The sequence below is a fragment of the Rhinoderma darwinii genome, chromosome 8 (assembly GCF_050947455.1).
Source record: "Rhinoderma darwinii isolate aRhiDar2 chromosome 8, aRhiDar2.hap1, whole genome shotgun sequence".
In the NCBI taxonomy this organism is placed as follows: Eukaryota; Metazoa; Chordata; class Amphibia; order Anura; family Rhinodermatidae; genus Rhinoderma; species Rhinoderma darwinii.
In genome coordinates this window covers 82,195,879-82,218,126 of record NC_134694.1, presented here as the reverse complement: position 1 = coordinate 82,218,126, position 22,248 = coordinate 82,195,879, and the positions used below count along the sequence as shown (strand labels likewise).

General features: G+C 38.3%; 1 protein-coding gene across 1 annotated transcript in view; it reads left to right on the top strand.

The window, feature by feature from the left end:
- Window positions 1-21,888, top strand: part of CHRDL1 (chordin like 1) — a 65,275-nt gene extending 43,387 nt beyond the window's left edge. The window contains exons 5-10 of the mRNA XM_075835820.1: window positions 2,468-2,535; window positions 4,450-4,627; window positions 11,266-11,460; window positions 13,845-14,009; window positions 14,131-14,220; window positions 16,563-21,888. Coding sequence (XP_075691935.1) covers window positions 2,468-2,535; window positions 4,450-4,627; window positions 11,266-11,460; window positions 13,845-14,009; window positions 14,131-14,220; window positions 16,563-16,693 — 827 coding nt within the window. The 3' untranslated portion in view covers window positions 16,694-21,888. The remainder of the gene's footprint in view (window positions 1-2,467; window positions 2,536-4,449; window positions 4,628-11,265; window positions 11,461-13,844; window positions 14,010-14,130; window positions 14,221-16,562) is intronic.
- Window positions 21,889-22,248: the final 360 nt, after the last annotated feature.

Below are 22,248 nucleotides of genomic sequence, written 5' to 3'. Positions count from 1 at the left end.
AAAAAAATTACACGTACCAATAAAAACGACAGCTTGCAAAATAAGCACTCATATCACTAGTTTTTTTACTTTGTAAAAGTGGTAAAACCTAAATAATGCTCTATAAATTTGGTATCAGCGTAATAGTATCGACCCGTAGAATGATACAAGTTGTTTTTACTGCACAATAAACGCTGCAAAATTAAACCCAAAAAACAATAGCACAATCACTCTTTTTTCCCCATTTCACCCCGCAAATAATTTGTTTTTCCGTTTCCCAGTACATTATATGGTCCATTAAATGGTTCCATTAAAAACTGCATCACATCCCACAAAAAACAAGCCCTGACATGGCTATGATGACAGAAAATGAAAAAAGTTTTGGCTTTTGGATGGCGGTGAGGAAAAACTAAAATAAAAAACAGAAAACTGGCTGCGGAGAGAAGGGGTTAAGATCCTCCCCAGCAGAATCAGGGTTTATGGCAGTTTACCTATAACATTGCATACATGACATAAGGTGAAATAGAAAAGGCGTTTTCAGCTTCTAAGTTAAGTTTTGCTTTAAGGCATTGAGCTTACAAATGGAAAACTGGACAACCCTTTTACAACGTTGTAATAGTTGGTATTTTGGTTATGGGAGATGTTGCAATTTTAATCTTGCATATTTATTTTAAAAAGCACAGTATTTGCAGACTAGTCAGTTCCAGTTAGACTGGCAGACACTAATAAATTGTTATGTAATCTTTTTAAGCAGCCAGACTGACGCTCCACAGTGTCTGAGCACCAAACATAGAGCTAAGAAAGCAGATTAGAAACAATGTTCAGAAGAGGTGTCTCCACTATGAGCAAATGTGTTCTTGATAATATCAATATTGTAAAGACCAGTTTTACTTGAGGACCGCAAAAAGTTCGGAATTTGAAAGGTTGTGTAATTGGGTAGATTTCCTAAACATTTTTGGGAAAACCGATACCCATATTACCTGATGCTTACTTTATTATCTTACCGATAATTGTTTCCATCACATTAGGGGCCAAAAATGATTTCAAAATATATTCATATTTCCCTAATTTTATGAAATTTGTTTTTATTCCACCATAGAAAGTGATAGCATATGGCCACCACTTTCTAAATCGGTGAGTGTCTGACTGTAGGGACCCCCACCAATCTGCAGTATAAAGCTCCTTCACTGAGTTACCCTGCACAGCCACACTCCCGGCAACTCGCTGTTGAGGGACCTACAAGGCCCCGTTCATCTGTCCCTTTATTTTTGGGACAGAGATATGCCATAACATTTTAGAATCAGAAAAGCCCTAAAAAGAGTTTCACTTATGGTAAAGTCGTTATAGCAAAGTCACTCTAACTCTTTTCCTTATTATCCTTGTTACATCTTCAAACCCAACCATAGTTCTAATAACTCTAAAAACAATCCTCTATTCTCCGTCTCAGTGCCAAGAGTTTGTGACACAAAGGACATTCCTGATTTGTTCCAGATAGTAACATTTGCAGCAGATTGTTCTCACACTAGGGTTACACATTGCTAAACTGTGGTGCCACCTTTGCAGATTTTTATCTGTGTGTAATTCAACAGTAGTGCCATACAGTGTGCAAATAATAGTTGTGCCATCCAGTGTGTAAAAAAATAGATGAAACATGCCTTGAAAATGTAGTATGTTATCTAATACCGGACTTTCTTCTGCAGATCCACATACCCTGAGTAGCCCAGGGCAAGGCACTCACAACCAAGACACCCAGGGTCAGGCGTTCCCTCACTTATTCAAACACCCAGGACCAGTAGCTTGCGCACTCACTTGTCCACACACCCAGATCCAGGTGCTTACTGACTTGTCCAGTCACCCAGGTCCAAGTACATGTCTAAGTGATTCACATACCCAGACACTAACTGCCACTCACATAAGGCCTCTCACTCACCCAGTAGGAGAACCTCAGCATCATTTCCCATGCTTCAGATGTAATGCTGCTGGGTAGCACTCTGTCCTGCAAGCTACAGCCTGTGGCACGGAATAGATGGGAAAGAAACAGTGCAGACAAGACTAAGTAAAACTGTGTGGGGAATGAGTCCACATGCACAGCTCAGGCATATTGAGATTGATCCCTAGTCTTGCCTGCCTCTCCTCTTCTTCTACTCAGGGTGCTAATGATTGGCTGTCTGACTAAATTCTAGGCTGCAGTGAATATATTATATTTAAGTATATAAGCTTCTAAGGAACCCTTGTATTTCTTGAACACTCTTGTGAGGTTTCCTCAAGTACAGCAGCACGAATGGAATAACATCAACAATTAGGAATGGCAGCTAGGCATGGAAATGGCCAAAACAGGCTTTGGGCAAAAATTATGGAATGTTATGCCTATCTCTACACTGAGTATCTTTGAGGTGGGAGTTCTCAAAGAGGGAAACATGTTGGGGTGCATGTTAATTCTTAAGGAATCACTGAACTAAAAGGGGCTTCTTTGTTGTTTCTTCTACAGGGGATGGACTGTTGTCTTGGGAGCACCATGAAACTGAGACATTTCGACAACCAGCCAACAGAGAAGCAGTAAGTGTATAGTTATATATGGATGTAGCCATCTTTATCTTGACTTGTTGCAGTGTGCAAAAGCCATTGAGAAAGTCAAGAAAAAGTTTCTTGACACTGTGTATTTAAAGAGGCTCTGTCACCACATTATAAGTGGCCTATCTCCTACATAAACAGCAGTGCTTTTTATTTAGAAAAACAAGCTATTTTTACCACTTTGAGCGATTTTTAGCTTTATGCTAATTAGTTTCTTAATGCCCAAGTGGACGTGTTTTACTTTAGACCAAGTGGGCGTTGTACAGAGGAGTGTATGACGCTGACCAATCAGCATCATACACTTCTCTCTATTCATTTACTCTGCAGATAGCGATATAGCTATATCGTTATGTGCAGCCTCATACACAAACATTACTGCAGTGTCCTGACTATGAATATACATTACCTCCAGTCAGGACGTGATGTGTATTAATTCTCCTGACACTTCTGAATCTTTTCTGTGAGATTTCCAGCACTGATTGGTCAGCGTCATACACTCCTCTGTACAACGCCCACTTGGTCTAACGTAAAAACATGCCCACTTGGGCATTAAGAATCGAATTAGCATTAAGCTAAAAATCGCTCATAAAGTGGTAAAAATAGATCGTTTTTCTAAATAAAAAGCACTGCTGTTACCTACATTACAGCGCCCATCTCCTTATGTAGGAGATAGGGCACTTGTAATGTGGTGACAGAGTCTTTTTCAATGCGTTAAAAGTCAAGATAAAGATGGCTTCATCTGTACAGAATTCTATAGTGGGCTGTAGAAGCAGTTTTAAGATTATTTTAAATATCAATGTTGCTAAATAATTTGGACATGATTGAAAACAACAAGGGTGCATTTAGAAACTCATCAAGTACATGGTGGGATGATTGGTTTATACAGATATGGAGATGTTAAAAATGCTCCATATAGACCATAGAAGCCAAGCCACAAGACAAAGAATGCCATGCTTCTCTCAATTGAGTGATCTAGAAGGTTATTGAAATTATCAGTGCATATTGTATGTGCCCAAGTCCAATAAAACCTGATATTCCCTCTTTGTTTTACCTGCACTGACTTGACAAGAAAAAAGGTTTGGAAATTGCTTGGTTTATACAGAGGAGAAAATGTGTAATTTATCAAATGTGCCTACCCTATCTTTCAAACTTAGTTTAAAAAACAAAAAAATGCTATTCATTCTAAGAAAACATAATTATAAAAAAAAATATTATTATTGTTTATAATAGTATCATTTGTCATCTACATTCGGCATATGCATGGGACTCCATTTACCTGACAGATGCCAAAATAGTGTCCGATTGACTTCCGCATGGCCGGTATGCATTGGCATATTTTTATTTAACTGTATAGGAAAACATAGTCTGCTGAGCTTTCCCATACAGAGGCATCATACAAAAAAAAGTTCACTGAATGGTATGTTTTTATTTACAATGGGAGCCTATAGGCATCATAGGTCACTGTAGGCCTATACAGAGGTATACGTCAGAGTCTCTATCAGAGGTGTAGGTCAGAAAATACTCTCAATGTTTTCTTTTAACGGAAGCCTCAAACGTGATGTGACCTGAGAGATGCCAAAATAGTGTCCTATTGGCTTATGCATGGTCGGTATGCATTGGCATATTTTTATTTAACTGTATAGGAAAACGTAGTTTGCTGAGCTTTCCTATAGAGAGGCATCACGCAAAAAAAAAGTTCACCGAATGGTATGTTTTTTTTTTTTACAATGGGAGCCTATAGGCAAAATATGTCACTGTAAGCCTATACAGAGGTGTACATAAGAAAATACTCCCGCTTTCTTTTAACGGAAGTCTCAAACGTGATTTGAACAAAGCCTGAGCTACATAATTGCCCACAATTTTAAGAACTTGTTTTTTATTGTTTTTGCATTCATACAGCGACATTCATATCAGCGCTCTTATGACCATTCATCTGGCTCAAGTGCTTTGAGACAGGCAAAGAGCCCCCTTAAACACCCGAGTACAAGAAGTAACCGTGGAGTTGTCGCTGGCCCTCAACAAGCTTCAGGAACTATTGTACAGATAGTCATAAACAACAGCCACAAGCATGGCAAAGGTATACTACAAACAAATTATGTCAAATTTTTTAATAATTTATGTTAATTTTGCACTTATCCAAATGACAAAACAGTATATATTTAACTTATTAATTTGTATATTCTTTTATTCTTTGCGTAACAGTGGTATAGTTATAGCTAAATGGATAGTAGCATGTTGTAAAGGTCTTTTTACATGAAAAATATTGACCAACAACGTTAAAAAGTAATACTGGACATGAAATGAAAAGAGTTTGAGAGGTGTTGAAAAGATTCTAAAGAATATAATTGATGCTAATAAATATTATGTATAGCATCATCATCTTCTATGGTGCTGTAAATTGAAAAACTTTTACAGGTAATACATTTGTAACAGTCACCTAAAAAGAGTGAACTATGCAGCGCAGGAGAAAAATAAACATTATGTAAACTATATACAGTGGTCCCTCAACATACAATATTAATTGGTTACGGGGCGACCATTGTATGTTGAAACCATAATCCTATGGAAAACTGGTAATTGGCTCCCAAGCCCCCAACATGTCCACCCGAAACTATACAAAAAGCGGATTGAAAACAAATAAGCACAAATATACAAAAAACACCACAGTGCCCATGTATCTTAAAATAAATAGTCCTGCTGAGTTTACAACCTACAATAAATAAGGGGTAAATACAAGAGATGGCCCAATAAGTTAGATGGTGTAGTAATGTCCATGGTTGGCAGCATTGAAACAGCAGCTGTGAGAGACTTTAAGGGCTAGTCCACACGTGACGTAAATATTGTGGATGCCGCAGCGTAATACAGTAGCAGAGGAGTGGATAAGAGCAGACCAGAATCGCATCGATCACCCTGCAATAATCGCAAATTAGAAAAAAAATAAAACCTTATACTTACCTCTGACGTTCTGCAGGCTGGCCTCCTAGGATGACGTTTCATCCCATGTGACCACTGCAGCAAATCACAGGCTGTATTGGCAGTTACATGGGATGAAACGTCATCCCAGGAGGCCGGCCTGGATGATGTCAGAGGGCCAGCCTCCTGGAATGACGTTTCATCCCATGTGACTGCCACTGCAACCAATAACAGGCTGCAGCGGTCACATTGGATGAAACGTCTAAATGCTGCAGTTTTCCACAGCGGGCATTCCAGTCGAAAGGCTGCACTTCAATTTGGTGCCGTTTTTCGCCCAGAATTCCCTGCGGCCGTCCGGGCAGATACGCTGTGTACCTTTACGCCGCGTATCCGCCCCGGTTTGAACAAGGCCTAGGACTGGATATAAGTTTTCAGCCTCTGTAGGGTTACAGAATAGAGGATGCCATTAAGCTGGGAATTCTAGAGAAGAGTGGAGACATGATAAGGAACTAGGAGAGAGCAGCAGAGTTTATGACAGATTGCAGAGTGCCAACATTTTCATTGGTATCAGAGTAGGATGTTGTAGTAATCTCAATACCTATACCAGACTGTGAAGACTACTAGTATATGCAGAAAATGAAACACATATAGTACAAGTCATGTACCATGACAATATAAAATAAACTTTATTGAAATATACATAACACATTGGCCATCAAAATATAAAAACAATATAGCACACAGTTAAAAAGGAGAGTATGGAGGAGCTGCGTGAATAATCCAATATATATGCTACCATACTATAAACATCCTGTGATGTGGTAACAAATGCAGATATCTATAGAAAAGATAATCATATAGATCAAGTATTTGGACAACAGAAGCACATAAATATATTTAGCACCTAACAGAAGAGCACACAATTGTGCATACATATAAGAGTATACAGCTAAAGCTCCAAGTTGCACCCAAAACAAAGACCATGCTTTATAAATAAAGGATATTACACAAACCCATGGACTGCATGATAGGAAGCACGCAGGAACACTCCACACTGACCGCCCCCGACGCACGTTTCGCCGTCAGCTTTCTCAAGGGGTACTGACTGATGGGATAGTGGTTGTTTTAAATATAAAATGCAGAGGGAGGGGACTACACGAATAGCCAAACACTAAGCAGTGTTCACAGCATATGGAGATCTGCAATCACAGATCAAATTACACCTACCATGCTGCAGGCACCATTAGGCTATGTTCACACGGGGTATTTTGCAGGAGGAATATCTGCCTCAAAATTCCGTTTGGAAGTCCGAGGCAGACACTCCTCTCCCTGCACGCCGATTTTCGCGCCGCTTTCCGCCCACGGCCATTGAGCGCCGCGGGCACAAAACAGCACAAAATACGCTTTCTCTGCCTCCCATTGAAGTCAAATGGGAGGTCAGAGGCGGAAGCGCCTGAAGATAGGGCATGTCGCTTCCCTTTCCCGCGAGGCAGTTTTACTGCTCGCTGGAAAAAGACGCCGACGCCTCCCATTGAAATCAATGGGAGGCGTTTTCGGGCCGTTTTTGCCGAGTCTTGCGACGCGGGTTCCGCGTCAAAAAACTCGGCAAAATACTCCGCGTGAACATAGCCTTAATGTGCACGGACGACGGAAGCCACATTCGTCTCTGCGGACGCCATCATACCTGCTTGGCGCATGCGCACCGGCACTGATCCGGATGACGGAAACTGTGCCATGGACTTAAACTACAAACTGCGCATGCACGCTGCAAAAAGACTAAAGGGAGGGGCTGGCATTATACAGGGAAGGGTTAGTGGCCATTTTAGAGCCTGGCAGTTATGCCAGAAGCCCAAACACGGGATAAAGGTCATGTACTGACCAGGAGTGCCGTATATAGCACTAAAACAATCTACCCCGGGAAAACATATAAATAGTGAAAGCATAGTTAATACATTAGTCGGTACTCCCGAGTACCTGGGTATCTCTCAAGGTAGTTGAGACATTATCACTGGACAGCTGGAGCACGCACATAAAAATCCCATATACATAGACATGAATGAATATACATACATACATACATACATAAATACACAACAATATCAATATTCTACACATATTAGTGCATCACTGTAAATAGCACCATACAATTAAAAATTCCACTTTATTTTACAATAAATACCATCGTAATAAAAATATACATATATAAATATACAATGTACCCCCATATAAACAAATAATAGTAAATAGTGTAAATAGAGTGCAAGGGGAGTGAGGAGAGGTGAGTGAACACACGTGCTCGTGAAAGTGAAAAGAAGTGAGGAAAAGAAAAAAATAAATAAATAAATAGTTAGATTATGTGAAGGAGTAAAAAAGGACTGCACCTGAAAAATATATAGCCATTATTAAACATGCAGAAATATAAACATATTCAATATGAATCATTATATAATGTATTGTATAAATGACAAAAATGTGAAAACCTATATAAAAATATGAAAATGATGCGACTCAATATGAGCGTGTTAGAGACCATAAAAATAATCAATGCATCATGACTGAAAGTCATCAAAATGTAAGTGATCTAATAAGTATAACTAAACACATGTATACAATTAAAATCCATACATGTGCCAAAAATATATATATACATATTCAAAAAAATGTGTAGTGAGTATACGTGGATATAATATAATGGATAAGAAACATGAAACAATATATATAGATACATGCATAGTATATAAAATGTGATAATGTGTATAGACTTAGGTATATAAATATGTTAATTAACTAGTGTATATAGAGTAGTAAAAATATATAAATATATAAAGTTGGTACACTAAAAGTGTATACATAATATGTGCATGTAGTAATCATGATATCATACAAGAAATACAATAATAACAATATGTAAATTCATATAAACATGTGTCAGTAAGAGAGAAATATGGATAAGGTACGTGTACCAGGACCAATACCTACCCCTTGAGAAAGCTGGAGTTGTAGTAATCTGTTTGTGGTAAAATATGTTGAGGAGTGTGGATATGAGTTTTAAATGAAACAGTTAAATCAAATAGTATCACTACTCTAGTACTAGTGCGACAATATAAAAAGAGAGGATTATTTTAGGTGTGCTAGCAGATTGTCGTGGAAGAAAAAAAGTTCTGTCTTGTCCATGTTAAGTTGAAATATGCAAAAGAACATGAAAGGGAAACGGAGAGGACGGAAAACAGTCAAGAACACAATATACTAGGATGCCAGGATTGGGAATATACAAATGTGAATATCATCAAAACATATAAACAATATTGAAATACAAAATGAAATGGTGGTTTTGGTGACCATAAGTTTAGATTGATCCTTGTGGCTCACTGACAGACAGAGGCCGAACAAGGGAGATTGTGTGAGATACTGAATATCTAATCAGAAAGGCAAGAGGCGACCAAAGAAGGTGCCAGACCATTTATGTGACCATTTATAGTATGTCTGAACATTTAGCCATAGATGTGCCCACAATATATCTAATTGTTAAAAAAAAATTCGTCAGAATGCTTGTTGTGAAAGGGTGATAGACGAAAAGGTATTTTTCACAACCTTTTTTTTCCATGGAAAATCTTTTGTATTGTGAAAAGTATCGTGCATTGCCCCACATGCATTATTCTCAGGCAATAGTAAAAAAAAAAAAATAACGCTACAATTGTAATGTTTACTAGTAACAACTGAGAAAGATATTGAAGCATTAATGACGAACGGAGAAGATTTTCATCCATTGTAAAAATTGCAAAAAAATCTGACATGGTTGGATGTTTTGCGATGGGACAATGTGCATTATTGAATCGCGGGCAGTGAGGATTCCTAACCTTACTGCTCAATTCTTGTTGTTATTGGAGGTACTTTTTGTCAGACAAAAAATATTTCGGGAAACAATAAGGCGAGGTTTACACCATGTGTATTCAACATATATGCCGGGAAATTCTCCTATATTTGGCTGGTATTTATTGGTATTTGCCAAAACCCTAACTGTATACAAAAAAAAGTATACTATGCAGCATACATTTTTTGTCATGGTAGTCTACGGCAGATATGTGCAACTATATAGTATTATTATTACTTATATATCTCCATCAGATTTAGCACTTTACATGACACAATATTGGGTTAACACATTGTAACAATTATAAAAGGCAGCGTGGTACAGACAAATGAAATAGTGTTTACAAGATAATTTATGTAGGAGTTGTATTGGCATGCCATTGCATACATCTGGGGCATTATTTCACATGACTCTGCCAAACATTATTCCTAAATGCGGTGTGAACATAGCCTTATTTATAATGGGATGATGACTATGAGTAAGGCTGGATTCACACGAGCATGTTCGGTCCGTAAAGGACGGAACGTATTTCAGCTGCAAGTCCTGGACCGAACACACTGCAGGGAGCTGGGCTCCTATCGTCATAGTTATGTACGACGCTAGGAGTCCCTGCCTCTCCGTGGAACTACTGTCCCATACTGTAATCATGTTTTCAGTACGGGACAGTTCTACGGAGAGGCAGGGACTCCTAGCGTAGTACATAACTATGATGCTAGGAGCCCAGCTCCCTGCAGTGTGTTTGGTCCCGGACTTGCGGCCGAATTACGTTCCGTCCTTTACGGACCGAACGTGCTCGTGTGAATCCAGCCTAAGTGTAAGTGAAGGCTGAAGTTAGAAGGTGAGTAGTTGCAGTTGTAGAATATTTATGAGTAAATGAATACTGTAAGATGGAGTCAGTAGCAGCAAATGAAGCACTTATGACTGTTGCTAAATTGAGATCAAACAACCTTAATGTTCATCTAAGCGCTACCTTCGACAGCCCCATAGAAATTAATAGAGCACTGGCCGAGCAAGCGCACTACCGCTCCATTCCTATAGGGCTTTCAAGACCGGCTGGGAAAGCCTGTTCTTGTGATTGGTGGGGGGGGGTCCCAGCGGTCGGATCTCCACCAATCAGATATTTATCACCTATGCTGTGGATAGGTGATAAATATTGATTATGGGAAAAAACCTTTAATGAGCGCCATGTAATATTAGTCACGGTATATGGCAAAACCATCTTTGTAAAGGCTATGTAAACCTTTGAAAGGCAATTTTTTTTTATATAAAAATGTTAATTACTGTGATTAGTGCAACTTTCTAAATAATTTTTATTCAAAATTATTTTTAATTTTTGAGAAACAGCTGCTCTGTATCCTGTATACAAAGCAGCTGTATCTAGCGCAGAATCCTTCTGTAATCTATCACATTTCTTAGATGTGATAGATTACAGGTGGATCCCGGACCGACTGTCACTGAACCCGCCAGATCCGCAGAACTGACAGATTCAGGCCATAGCGAACAATACAGCTGCTCTGTATACGGAATACAGAGCAGCTATATCTCAAAATGTAAAAATTGTTTTAATAAAAACTATTTAGAAAGTTGCACTCGTCACAGTGACTGACATTTTTAGTAAAAAAAATTGCCCTTCAAAGGTTTACATAGCCTTTTTGTTTTAGCTGATCTAGAAATCATAAGTGAAGCACAAAACTTATCTTATCATAACAATATTTGTTTTTATGTTTTCAAGATAATTGGAATAAAAGTAATGGACCACTACCAAACTATGAGATAGGGTGGTTGGCATATCTACCATCCCCTTTTAGAAAGTAATTATTCCCCTGTATCATTGAACGCTTTCTGCATCTTAATGTTCTATCCTAATAAACTTCACCAGGGAATGTCAGATCTCACACAACATCTGCTTATATTTGCCATGTTCTCTGCAGTATGTGTGTCAAATGGGAAAACATACTCCCATGGAGAGTCTTGGCACCCTACCTTGCGAGCCTTTGGAGTGGTGGAATGTGTGCTGTGTACGTGCAACCTCACGAAACAAGAGTGCAAGAAAATTAGCTGCCCAGAGGAATACACTTGTAAATATCCTCAGAAAATAGATGGAAAGTGCTGTAAAGTGTGTCCAGGTAAGCCAAACAGTGATCTACCAGAAATGGTTTTCAATTAATTCTACAGTCCATGAAAAGTGTCTAGACTATTTCTCCGTGTTGTCATTAATTTTAATGTAGCAGCCAATTATATATAACCACACTATTCCCACTCACTGTTACTAGCCCTAATAAGGGCTATTGTAGGGTTGTCAATAAGTCAGTATCCTAAGCTACATAAAGTCACCTATTACCAGCCCTTAAAAAGACTATTTTAGCATGGATAATCATTATATCTTCAGCTACGTGCATACCAAATCTAACAATGGCTGTTGTGGCATGGTTAATATACTGTATGACTATACTGATTACAGATTGTAACAGTCTACCTAAATTGGCTATGCTCCTAAAAAAGATCTCTACTAGTAGTCTACTCTGCCTTCTACTCTGTGAACTGGCTTTACCAATGCGTTTTGTCACATCCAGTACGTGTCATAAGACTTAATGAGGATAATACATTTACAGTAATTAATTTTGCACTATGATTAGCAGCCTTCTGCCCGCTGCGTCTTAGCAGCTTGCACTCTGCAACCAACATACGGCTCCAATACGTCGGCAAACATCTGCCCATTCATTTCAATGGGTTTGCTGACGTACTTTGCCGACGACCTGTCATTTACGCGTCGCTGTCAAACGACGACGCGTAAAAAAGACGGCTCGTCAAAAGAAGTGCAGGACACTTCTTGAGATGTAATTTGAGCTGTTTTTCATTGATTCCAATGAAGAACAGCTTCAAATTACAGCCGTAATTGACGCCTCGCAAAAGGCGAGTACGAGCAATTACGTCTGAAATTACAGAGCTGTTTTCTCAAGAAAACAGCTCCGTAATTTCAGACGTAAATGCAGTTATCGTGTGCACATACCCTTAGGGTGAGTTCACACTGAGTTTTTTGCAGGAGGAAAATCTGCCTCAAAATTCCGTTTGGAATTTCGAGACAGATTTTCCTCTGCCTGCACGCCGATTTTCGCGGTGTTTTTCGGCGGCACCCATCGAGCGCCGCGGGCATAAAACGCAGTGAAATACGCTTTCCTTGCCCCCTATTGATGTCAATGGGAGGTCAGAGGCATAAACGCCCGAAGATAGGGCATGTCCCTTCCTTTTCCCGCGAGCCAGTTTTTCCGCTCGCGGGAAATCAATGGGAGGCATTTTCGGAAGTTTTTGGCGCGTTTTGCGGCCCGGTTTCCGCGTCAAAAAACTCATCAAAAAACTCTGTGTGAACTCCCCCTTACTATGTTCTTGCTGTCAGAAAAATAATGTGTCATGGAAATAACAGCCTCTGACTGCTACAATGTAGAAACCATTCTGTAACAACCAACACATGAATTTCCAATTTTACTTTATTACTTCAAATGTAACCATTTTGTTGCAGGGAACTCACAGCGTTGCAGATCTTCTTAGCATCTAAATTGTTTTGTATCGTATTGTTGTACATTCTAATTCAATATTTTGGATAAATAGCAGCTTTACTTGGCTAGAGAGAATGTCAAATTCTTGATGACTTTCCACAGGTCAGCTAAGGATATTCCGTGCCTAGATTTTATGCTATGATAAAGGAACCATCTCTGTTCTATTAAAATCCGCTGGCAAGACATGTATCTTTCATGTGCGCCCAAGACTGACACTAACTAATCAGGTCACAGCACATAGCACAGGCACTTGTTTCTGGGGAGCAACTCAATAATGGCTTACAGACATCCCTAGTATAATAATGTTGTTAAAAATTCTTGCAAGTGTGTGATCCATGCATGTTTTGCTATTTTATTTTTAGTTCTCTCTTGTTTATACAAGAATACAGATTTAATGTATTGCATGAAAAAGTCCATTATACCACAATTTCTAAAATTATGGAAATATGCTATTTGCTATTCTTTGTCATTCAAGCACAAGAAAACTATATTTGACCAGTACATTACGTTTTTGCCTTCATATTTCATTGGACATTACATTGCCATATCCAGCTCTTTTGCTCCAGCTACAAATGGGAGTTATCAATAAGTAGATTATCCACAGTTGCCCTGAGATACCATCTATAGACTACAGAATGCTTTTTATGGCAGTCTGTAGTCTGCAAATGTAATACAGATCACAGTCTGTCATAAAATAGTACGTAAACTGCTTATGAGGGGGGGGGGGGGGTGACAGGGAAGCCAAAGATAACTTTTAATCTTCCTCTTCCTTTGGAGTATTCTCACCGGCAGAGACCTACCTTTTAGAGCAATATATTAGGGAATTGTTAATAATGCAGTTCTTTAATATCATGATGAAAGTTTTTCCAAGCTGGAGAGTAATTTAGTAATTTATAGCTTGCTAAATTGTGGAAATGTGTGATAACTATTAGTTTCTTGTCTGTGTATTATTACAGAGGAAATCCCAGACTCGCAGTCAGGTGACAAAGATTATGTATGTGAGGAGACCATCCCTGTCTTTGAGTCTGTATTGCTAGAGGAAGGAGAAACAGTCAGGAAAATAGCAGTGGTGACAGAAGAGCCTCCAGTCGCAGAAATTCACATGTGGATAATCCAGAAAGGTAATGAGAGAATAAGACATTTAGAGCCTGTCCTTTTGGGATATGGCATTCACTAAGCCAGACATGACTAGAGAAACTTGCACTGTTCCATCTAAACACAATGAACCCTTGTATTTGGTAGGTGTTCTGAGCCAGTTTTACACAGAGAAAATGTCTAAGGAAGAATTTGAAGATCAGCAGGAATTTAAACAGATAACACGGACAACAGCAAGTAAGTTCCGGCATGATTATTAACAGGATCAAGATAAAGAGGCAACAACATTTTTGGGATGGATATATATATATCATTGTATAACATGAATCTGACAATTGGTAACTATGTAATGATGATTATTTATGGCAGAAAAAAATACACAAAATAGGCAACAATACAGTAATGACTGCAATAAATAAACAAATCACAGATACTGGAGTACAAAAATGAATGAATTAAAAAAAATTCGCACAATTCACACTTTGTAGAATTGGTACAGGTTTTTGGTGTGTATAAATTAAACTCCATTGCATGCCCTATCTATTGTAGAATTCTCCTAAACTTGCTGAGGAGGTTCAAACAGAGTATTGTATTTAATTGTATAATTCTCAGGCAAAATCTGCATGTACGCATGTTAATATGTCCGATTTACATGTAGATTTTGCAGGGTTTTGCTGCTTGTTGCTGTTTCTTTAGGGCATATAGGCAGAATACAGACTGCTGATGTTCAGGCTGGCTGCATTCTGAGAAAGAGACAACACTTTCAGGATATGTTCACGCGCAAAACAAAAAACGGCTGTAAAGTATGGAGCTGTTTTCAAGGGAAAACAGTCTCTGATTTTCAGCCGTTTTTTAAGCATGAAGCTTTTTTTGCGGCCGTTTTTGGAGCTGTTTTTCTATTGACCCAATGAACAACGGCTCCAAAAACACCTCAAGAAGTGACATGCACTTCTTTTTACAGAGCGTTTTTTTACGCACCGTTTTTTCAAACACCCGCTTCAAAAAAATCCCGTCGGAACGAAATGCAGTTTTTCCCATTGAAATCAATGGGCAGTTGTTTGGAGGAATTCAGCTTACGTATTTTCAGTCGTTTTTCGGCTTAAAAATAAGCAGTGTGAACATACCCTCAAGGTCCTCATTTGAGAAAGTCCATCTGTGGTTCAGTTTCATATACTTGGTATAACCCATTGGGCTACTATCTAGCTCCTGGCAACCCTATGTGAAAATATTCAGCACCTGGTTAGCCCTTTGGATAACAAACAGTCTACTGTGATCCAGTAGAAATTTTATTTCCATGAAAACCTTGTGGGTAAGTGTCATGTACCAGCTGAGTCTTTATGCCCTTGTACCTAGTGAAATAAAATATAATTTCACATGACCCCTTGATTTAGTGTAATAGTGTCCTGTCGGTAGAAACCCAGTGGGTAAGTGTACAGCCCCAGGTGTTCAATTTTGGTGTACAGTCCCTGGTGTTCTATCTGGGTGTACAGTCCCTGGTGTCCTATTTTGGTGAATGAAATCAACTCTTTTCTCTATACTACTATGGTGCTGCACTCTTGTCTCTTGCGGTCTGTTAGATAAACAATATATTTTGTATGCTGTCAGTCATTAGTGGTCTATTTTTAAAGTAGGACAAGTCCTATAATATCTATTGTACACTATGGGACAGATTTACTACTGTATCTAAAATGTGTAAAATTTGGCGCATTTCATTTTAGACTAATTTAATAAAAAGAAGTTTGCGCCTCCCTAGACACTTTTTAAAAGTGTCCAGAAACAGCCTGGCTTAGCGGGAATGGGCATGGCTTAAAATCTGGCAAGGCGCACCAAACAAAAACTAAGCCAAATTAAAAGTTGGTATAAGGAAGAGAAAAGTTTCTAGCATGTTTAGCAAAATGTGACAAATCTGTCAGCGTACATCACTGCCATATAGATGTGTCCACACTTACCTTTGCTTGAATTTGGTTAAAGACTCCAATTTGTAATGAAACCATTTTAATGCAAAATCGTGACATGCTAGCAAAACCCTTGACAGGCTACAATTCACCTCTGGGTGACCAAACATAGACACATATAGCATAGACATCTCGTGACAAAAATCATGTGGGTTTTTTTTTAAAGTTAGTCATATTGCGGCACACATCTCAAGATATGTTGAGATAAGAGAAAAGGTAACTATGGACCCATCTGTAAATTAGGCGCATCTTCAGACTGTCTGCTCTAAGTTTATGCTGTCTAAATCTTAGACAGCTTAGTAAATCTGCCCCTATGCCCCTAAATCTTTTCTGTAAATCATCTGAATGTATGGATGTTATGTAATATTTGCCCAAACTTAAGCGTATCTCTAGCCTTATTGTGCAATAAATGTTGTTTGGGAGATATATATAAACTTATATTTTTCTATTTTTGCAAATAGACAGATAGATAGATAGATAGATAGATAGATAGATAGATAGATAGATAGATAGATAGATAGATAGATAGATAGATAGATAGATTTTTTTGCATTAAATTAATGTTACAAATCCTTTTGGTTACGTTGTAAACAAATAAGTTACCACTTGCTTATTTATTTTCAGGACAGTGGAAAATCTTCAGTGAGGGTGAAGCTCAGATCAGCCACATGTGTGAAACTCAAATTTGCCGGACAGAACTGGAAGACTTGGTCAGGGTTCTGTACCTGGACAAGACTGAAAAGGGACATTGTTGAGTGCAAAAACATTAAACTGGAAGAGAAAACCAGAGGCCGCCTAAAGACATTGGATTTGCAGCCGGACTGCAGGCTGATTCTGCTTAAGTCAACATTGTCGCCAAACCCAGAATGTAGGGACTATTAAGCATGGTGTGTTGAAGAAAAGTAACTGGCAGATCCAAGTGTGTAGGAGTCTGTGAGCAGTTAAATGCTTCCTCTTATGCCTTAGAGGGTTGGCATCAACTGTGAAAAAAACACAGGTTTCTTCTTTATGAGAAAAAAGTGTTTATTTGGAAAGTTAAAATTAATGGAATAAGCACAACTTAATAAAAGAACGGAAGGCCCATAATGTAGAAATGACAGAATTTATGCGTATATGCATGTATCTGCCTGTATATACACACGTACACAGCTCGACATGTTCACAAAGTGTTACATTTAATAAGAAGGTGTCACATTGTATTGGCACTGACACAGCTCTGTCTCATTTTGCCACTAAATTTGTCGCTTGCCTTTTACGTATTTTTAATTGTGCAAAGGTTTCCGTTCTTGCCTTTAACACTTTACTGAGCTTCCATTGTGCAGGTTTGTGTTGCAGAAAATATGATATTAATACAATTTAAAGGGAACCTGTCACCAGCATTTCACCTATTAAACCAGCAATACCTGGTGCTAGCGGGTGAAAAATCATTTCTATATAACCTACAATTGTCTTCTTAGTCGGCTCAGTAGCTTTAGTATTAGGCTTTTCAGTGTTCCTGTGCTGTATGCTAATGAGCATAAAAGAGTCATATCTTCGTTTGAAAAGAGTCAAATCTTCATTCCTCAAGTCTTTCCGGGTGTACCCCGCCTCCTTACCTTTGATTGACAGCTCCTCGCCTTCCCCCAGCACACAAAATCCTGCACTTGGCCATTGATATCCTCTTCTGGTGTGTGCGCACAAAGGTACACCGGATTATTACAATAAAAGGCGGAAAATATTTGCAGTCCGTTATTTACATTCGGAGGAGTTTAGGAGCGGGGATAACGGTAATGATACTTTTGATAGCAGCGGCCAGTGAGGGATAAGGAAAGTTCAATAGGCGAAATGCTAAAGGTTCCCTTTAAGGAGTTTTTCCTATAAATCTGAATTCTGGGCCAAAGCTAGTCGGATGAAACAGTTTAACCACACTAGGATCAGGCAGTTTTACATGTTTTTATAAATGACTTGATACCACTATGAATGCAGTGGTTAGAAGTATACAGTGTACTGAAGTGAATAAACCACCAGTTTATAAAATGTTTTAGGTTTTGTAAAGCTTTTACACATTATATATTTACAGTTAGGTCTTCATGATTTGGGTTCTGCATGCCACCACATTGGATTTGAAATGAAACAACTGAGATACAATTGAAGTGTAGACTTTCAGGTTTAATTCAAGGGGTTGAACAAAAATATCCTGTGAAACGTTCAGGAATTGCAACCATTTTTCTACACAGGGGCTCAAAAGTAATTGGGCAAATTTTTTTAATACTTTGTTGAGAATCCTTTGCAGGCAATGACTGCCTGAGGTCTGGAACTCATGGACATCACCAAATGCTGGGTTTCCTCCTTTGTGATGCTTTGCCAGGCCTTTACTGCAGCGGTCTTCAGTTGTTGCTTGTTTGTGGGTCTTTTTGCCTTAAGTTTTGTCTTAAGCAACTGAAATGCACGCTCGATCGGGATGAGATCTGGTGATTGACTTGGCCATTGCAGAATATTCCACTGCTTTGCCTTAAAAAAACTCCTGGGTTGCTTTTGCAGTATGTTTTGGGTCATTGTCAATCTGTACTGTGAAGCGACGTCCAATCAAACTTGCTGCATTTGGTTGAATTGGAGCAGAAAGTATATCCCTGAACACTTCAGAATTCATCCAGTGCCTTTGGCAGCCATGCATACCCATGCCATCACACTGCCTCCATCATGTTTTATAGAGGATGTGGTGTGCTTTAGTTCATGAGCCGTTCCAAGCCTTCTCCATTCTTTCTTCCTCCCATCATTCTGGTACAGGTTGATCTTAGTTTCATCTGTCCAAAGAATGTTGTTCTAGAACTGGGCTGGCTTCTTTAGATGTTGTTTGGCAAAGTGTAATCTGGTCTTTATATTTTTGAGGCAGATTAATGGTTTTCACCTTTTGGTGAACTCTCTGTATTTGCTCTCATGAAGTCTTCTCTTTATGGTAGACATAGATACTGATACACCTACTTCAAGGAGAGTGCTCTTCACTTGGGTAGATGTTGTGAAGGGGTTTTTCTTCACCATGGAAAGGATTTTGCGATCATCCACCACTGTTGTCTTCAATGGACGTCCAGGCCTTTTGTAGTTCACGAGATCACTAGTGTGCTCTCTTTTTTTTTTCAAGAATGTACCAAACTGTTGATTTGGCCACTCCTAACATTTGTGCTCTCTCTCTGATGGATTTCTTCATTTTTTTTCAGCCTAATGATGGTCTGTTTCACTTGCACTGAGGGCACCTTTGACCTTATGTTGTGGGTTCACAGCAACAGCTTCCAAATACAAATGCCATACCTGGAATCAACTCCAGACCTTTTACCTGCTTAATTGATGATGGAATAATGAGGAAATAGCCCATGCAGCCCATTAAATAGCTTTTGAGATAATTGTCCAATTGTCTATGGTTCCTTGACAAACAGGCAGCTATAATTCCTAAACCCTTCCTCATATTAGGATGTGAATACCCTCAAATTAAAGTTGAGAGTCTGCACTGTAAGCCCATATTGATTATATAACTGTATATTCAATATGTTTTGGTAAACAGCTAAAATGCCAAAACTTGTGTCACTGTCCAAATAATTCTGGACCTAACTGTTTATAGGTTTATATAGGTTGTCCCTTATCTGCAAGGATATCTAGAGGTTGCAAAGTTTGCCTCTATAAAAATGTTTGACTGTTTGAATTGTCTCTTTTGCTGTAGTTTTACTTTTGGGTATTGTTAGTAAATAATACAAAATAGCAGTTTTGGCAGAAATCATTTAAAAAAAAAAATTTGCCTAAAGAAAAAAAAAGGTCACTTGTAAATAGTCCTTGAGGTGTTCTTTTCAATAATTAGAGTTGTGTTAATCCATTTCTGTTATAGCTGTTTGTGGGGAGGTGTAACTCCACTTAAAACTTAAAAAAAAAAAAAACAGTTATCCCTAATATCTCACTCCCCCAATGTTACTAAAAAGCTGAGATATTGAGTTGTTAGGAGGAGTTCTCTGCAAAATTTTCGAGTCTACAGAGCTGTTATTTTTTTCATTGAGAATGAAAATAACTAGAAATGACAATGTTTCTCCATGCCGATGGAGGGATTATTTAGTTCTAGAGTGTAAGGACTCCACTAAATAACTCATATGTTTTTCCTGGAACCATGTGAGCGTGACATGTAGGATATAAGATAATTTTTTTAAATGGAGTAAGACTTTAATTTGCAACATCGTATTATCTAAATGTACTGCATGTAGAGAGCATATCAATATAAGGCGTTTTTAGCCTGATGTAGAACAGTATACAGTATGTTTGCATTCTGTGTGCAAGTTTTTGCAGTATTATAAAAGGTAATTTGGTACACCACAAACATTTTGTGTACTGTGATGGCCCTATGTGCAGATCGGATTAAAGAGGGTTAACACACAAAATGTAAAAATGACCATAGATATTATTAAAGCAAAATTTGGCTATAGCAAAGTTTAGTAATTATGTTTATTCTACCTTTAGAGATATTGCCATTTTTCTATTTGGTTGCAGCAGCCATTTTTTAAAATGTGTCAACTGGAAGTAAAGCAATATTGCTTGTTACATTTGAATTGACAGAAACTGATGACCTGATGTCATATTGTCAGCATGTTCAATCAATAACATTGCGGCGGATTTACCATCAGTTGCTAAGAAGATAAACCAAAAGTGGCAACCAATATGGCGGAACTTACTGTCTTCACTTTTGCACAAATGGCCGATGCAACTAAATATAATTGCTAAAAATTGGATATGACTCTAACTTCTGAATTAGTAGTAGTTACATTAGTAGTTTCTACATTTTGGCTAAAATCCTCTGTAATGCAATTGTCATGCTTAAAAACACAGCACGAATCATGGTTGACATCATTTTTCCTGGCTACCTTTAGCATCGAATATAAGTGCTTAGACTTCTCGCATAATTTTTTGTGTGCATGAGACACAAAGGCTAAGCCTTTATCGTGGAACAGTTTAGACAACCTGACTTCAGCATGGAAAATAATCTATCCTCAGCCTTGCCCCGAAGAAGGAGCTTTTCTGCTATTCAACTTGTGGTATCAATATAATGCACTCAATTGTTTCCGATAAAAGTTCTAAATTAGTTGCACGTAAACCACATATTATTTAGCTGTATAATTGAGAGGCTTTTAATGTATATTACTATTAAATCAGAATTGTAATATGAGCATCTTTTCATAAAACACCCTAATATTTTAATTATTCATACAGCAAACAAAGCACCTTCAGCTTAATTGTCCCAGCTGGTACCATACACAAAGACCTCTCTGTTAAAGTTATGTACAAAACTCTGAGCTGGCTGCGTTCTACAAAATTTCGCAAGAAAAAGGCACGGTCCAGTCATTAAGGGTTTACGGCCCATGTGAGTCATTTTAAATCTGATGCCTTCATCTCACAGCTGGTCCTTTGAGTGAGTTTGGATTCTTCTAACTGAAATCATCAGCAGGGCATAACAAAAGAGAATTGCTCATTTGAAGTGAGCCATGGATGTCATGTGGGCAGATTTCACTAGGTGCAAACACGATTCCTAATGAGCTATTGGCGAGAAACGGCGCTGCCCATGCTAACTTGTGTCTACTTCACAGCACTGCTAATACAGGCTGCTATGTATGTGTTAGATCTGTAAATGAGACTGGGAAATTGGATGTTGCATCATTTTTCTGTCTTTGAAGTGTAGGCAGGCATAATAACAGCTTTCAATTACGGGGTATCTTCTCAGTTGAACTGTTGAGCTTTGTGAGTGTTTGTATTTAATGGAAAACAAGCTGTCAGCAGAAAAAAAATAAAGGACCAGAAATGAGATGAGAAAAACATCACATCATCTTCAAAATCCATGGACATAGGGTGTTTTGAGGCGTAACAATTAAATTTAAAGATTTTTTTCTACTGCTTTTTTGCCTTCTTCTGGATCAACAGTGCAGGAGAATTGTACTCACATCAGCTAAATATGATTTTCTATATGTGATTTTAAAAATATTACTTGAACAAGAATATGCCCTCTATAAGCGTCAGAATAAAGTACAGTTTTCAAGGACATTGCCATTTTTAAACTTTACAGCCTATGAGTACACGAAATAATAAAATCACACTCACTAATTAGCTGTAGTAGATGTATATTAGATGCAGTGCAGCCAGGAATATTGTATCTAACATGCGTATTTTAAGTATTTTTCCTATCCCTTTGCATGGATTCTTGAAATTTATTACGTTTCTTTAAATGCTTAGGAAGGCTCTTCCTTGTGTGATGGTTTCCTTTACTTTGGATTCGTTTTCTGGTGCTCGGAAATCCGATACTGCTGTA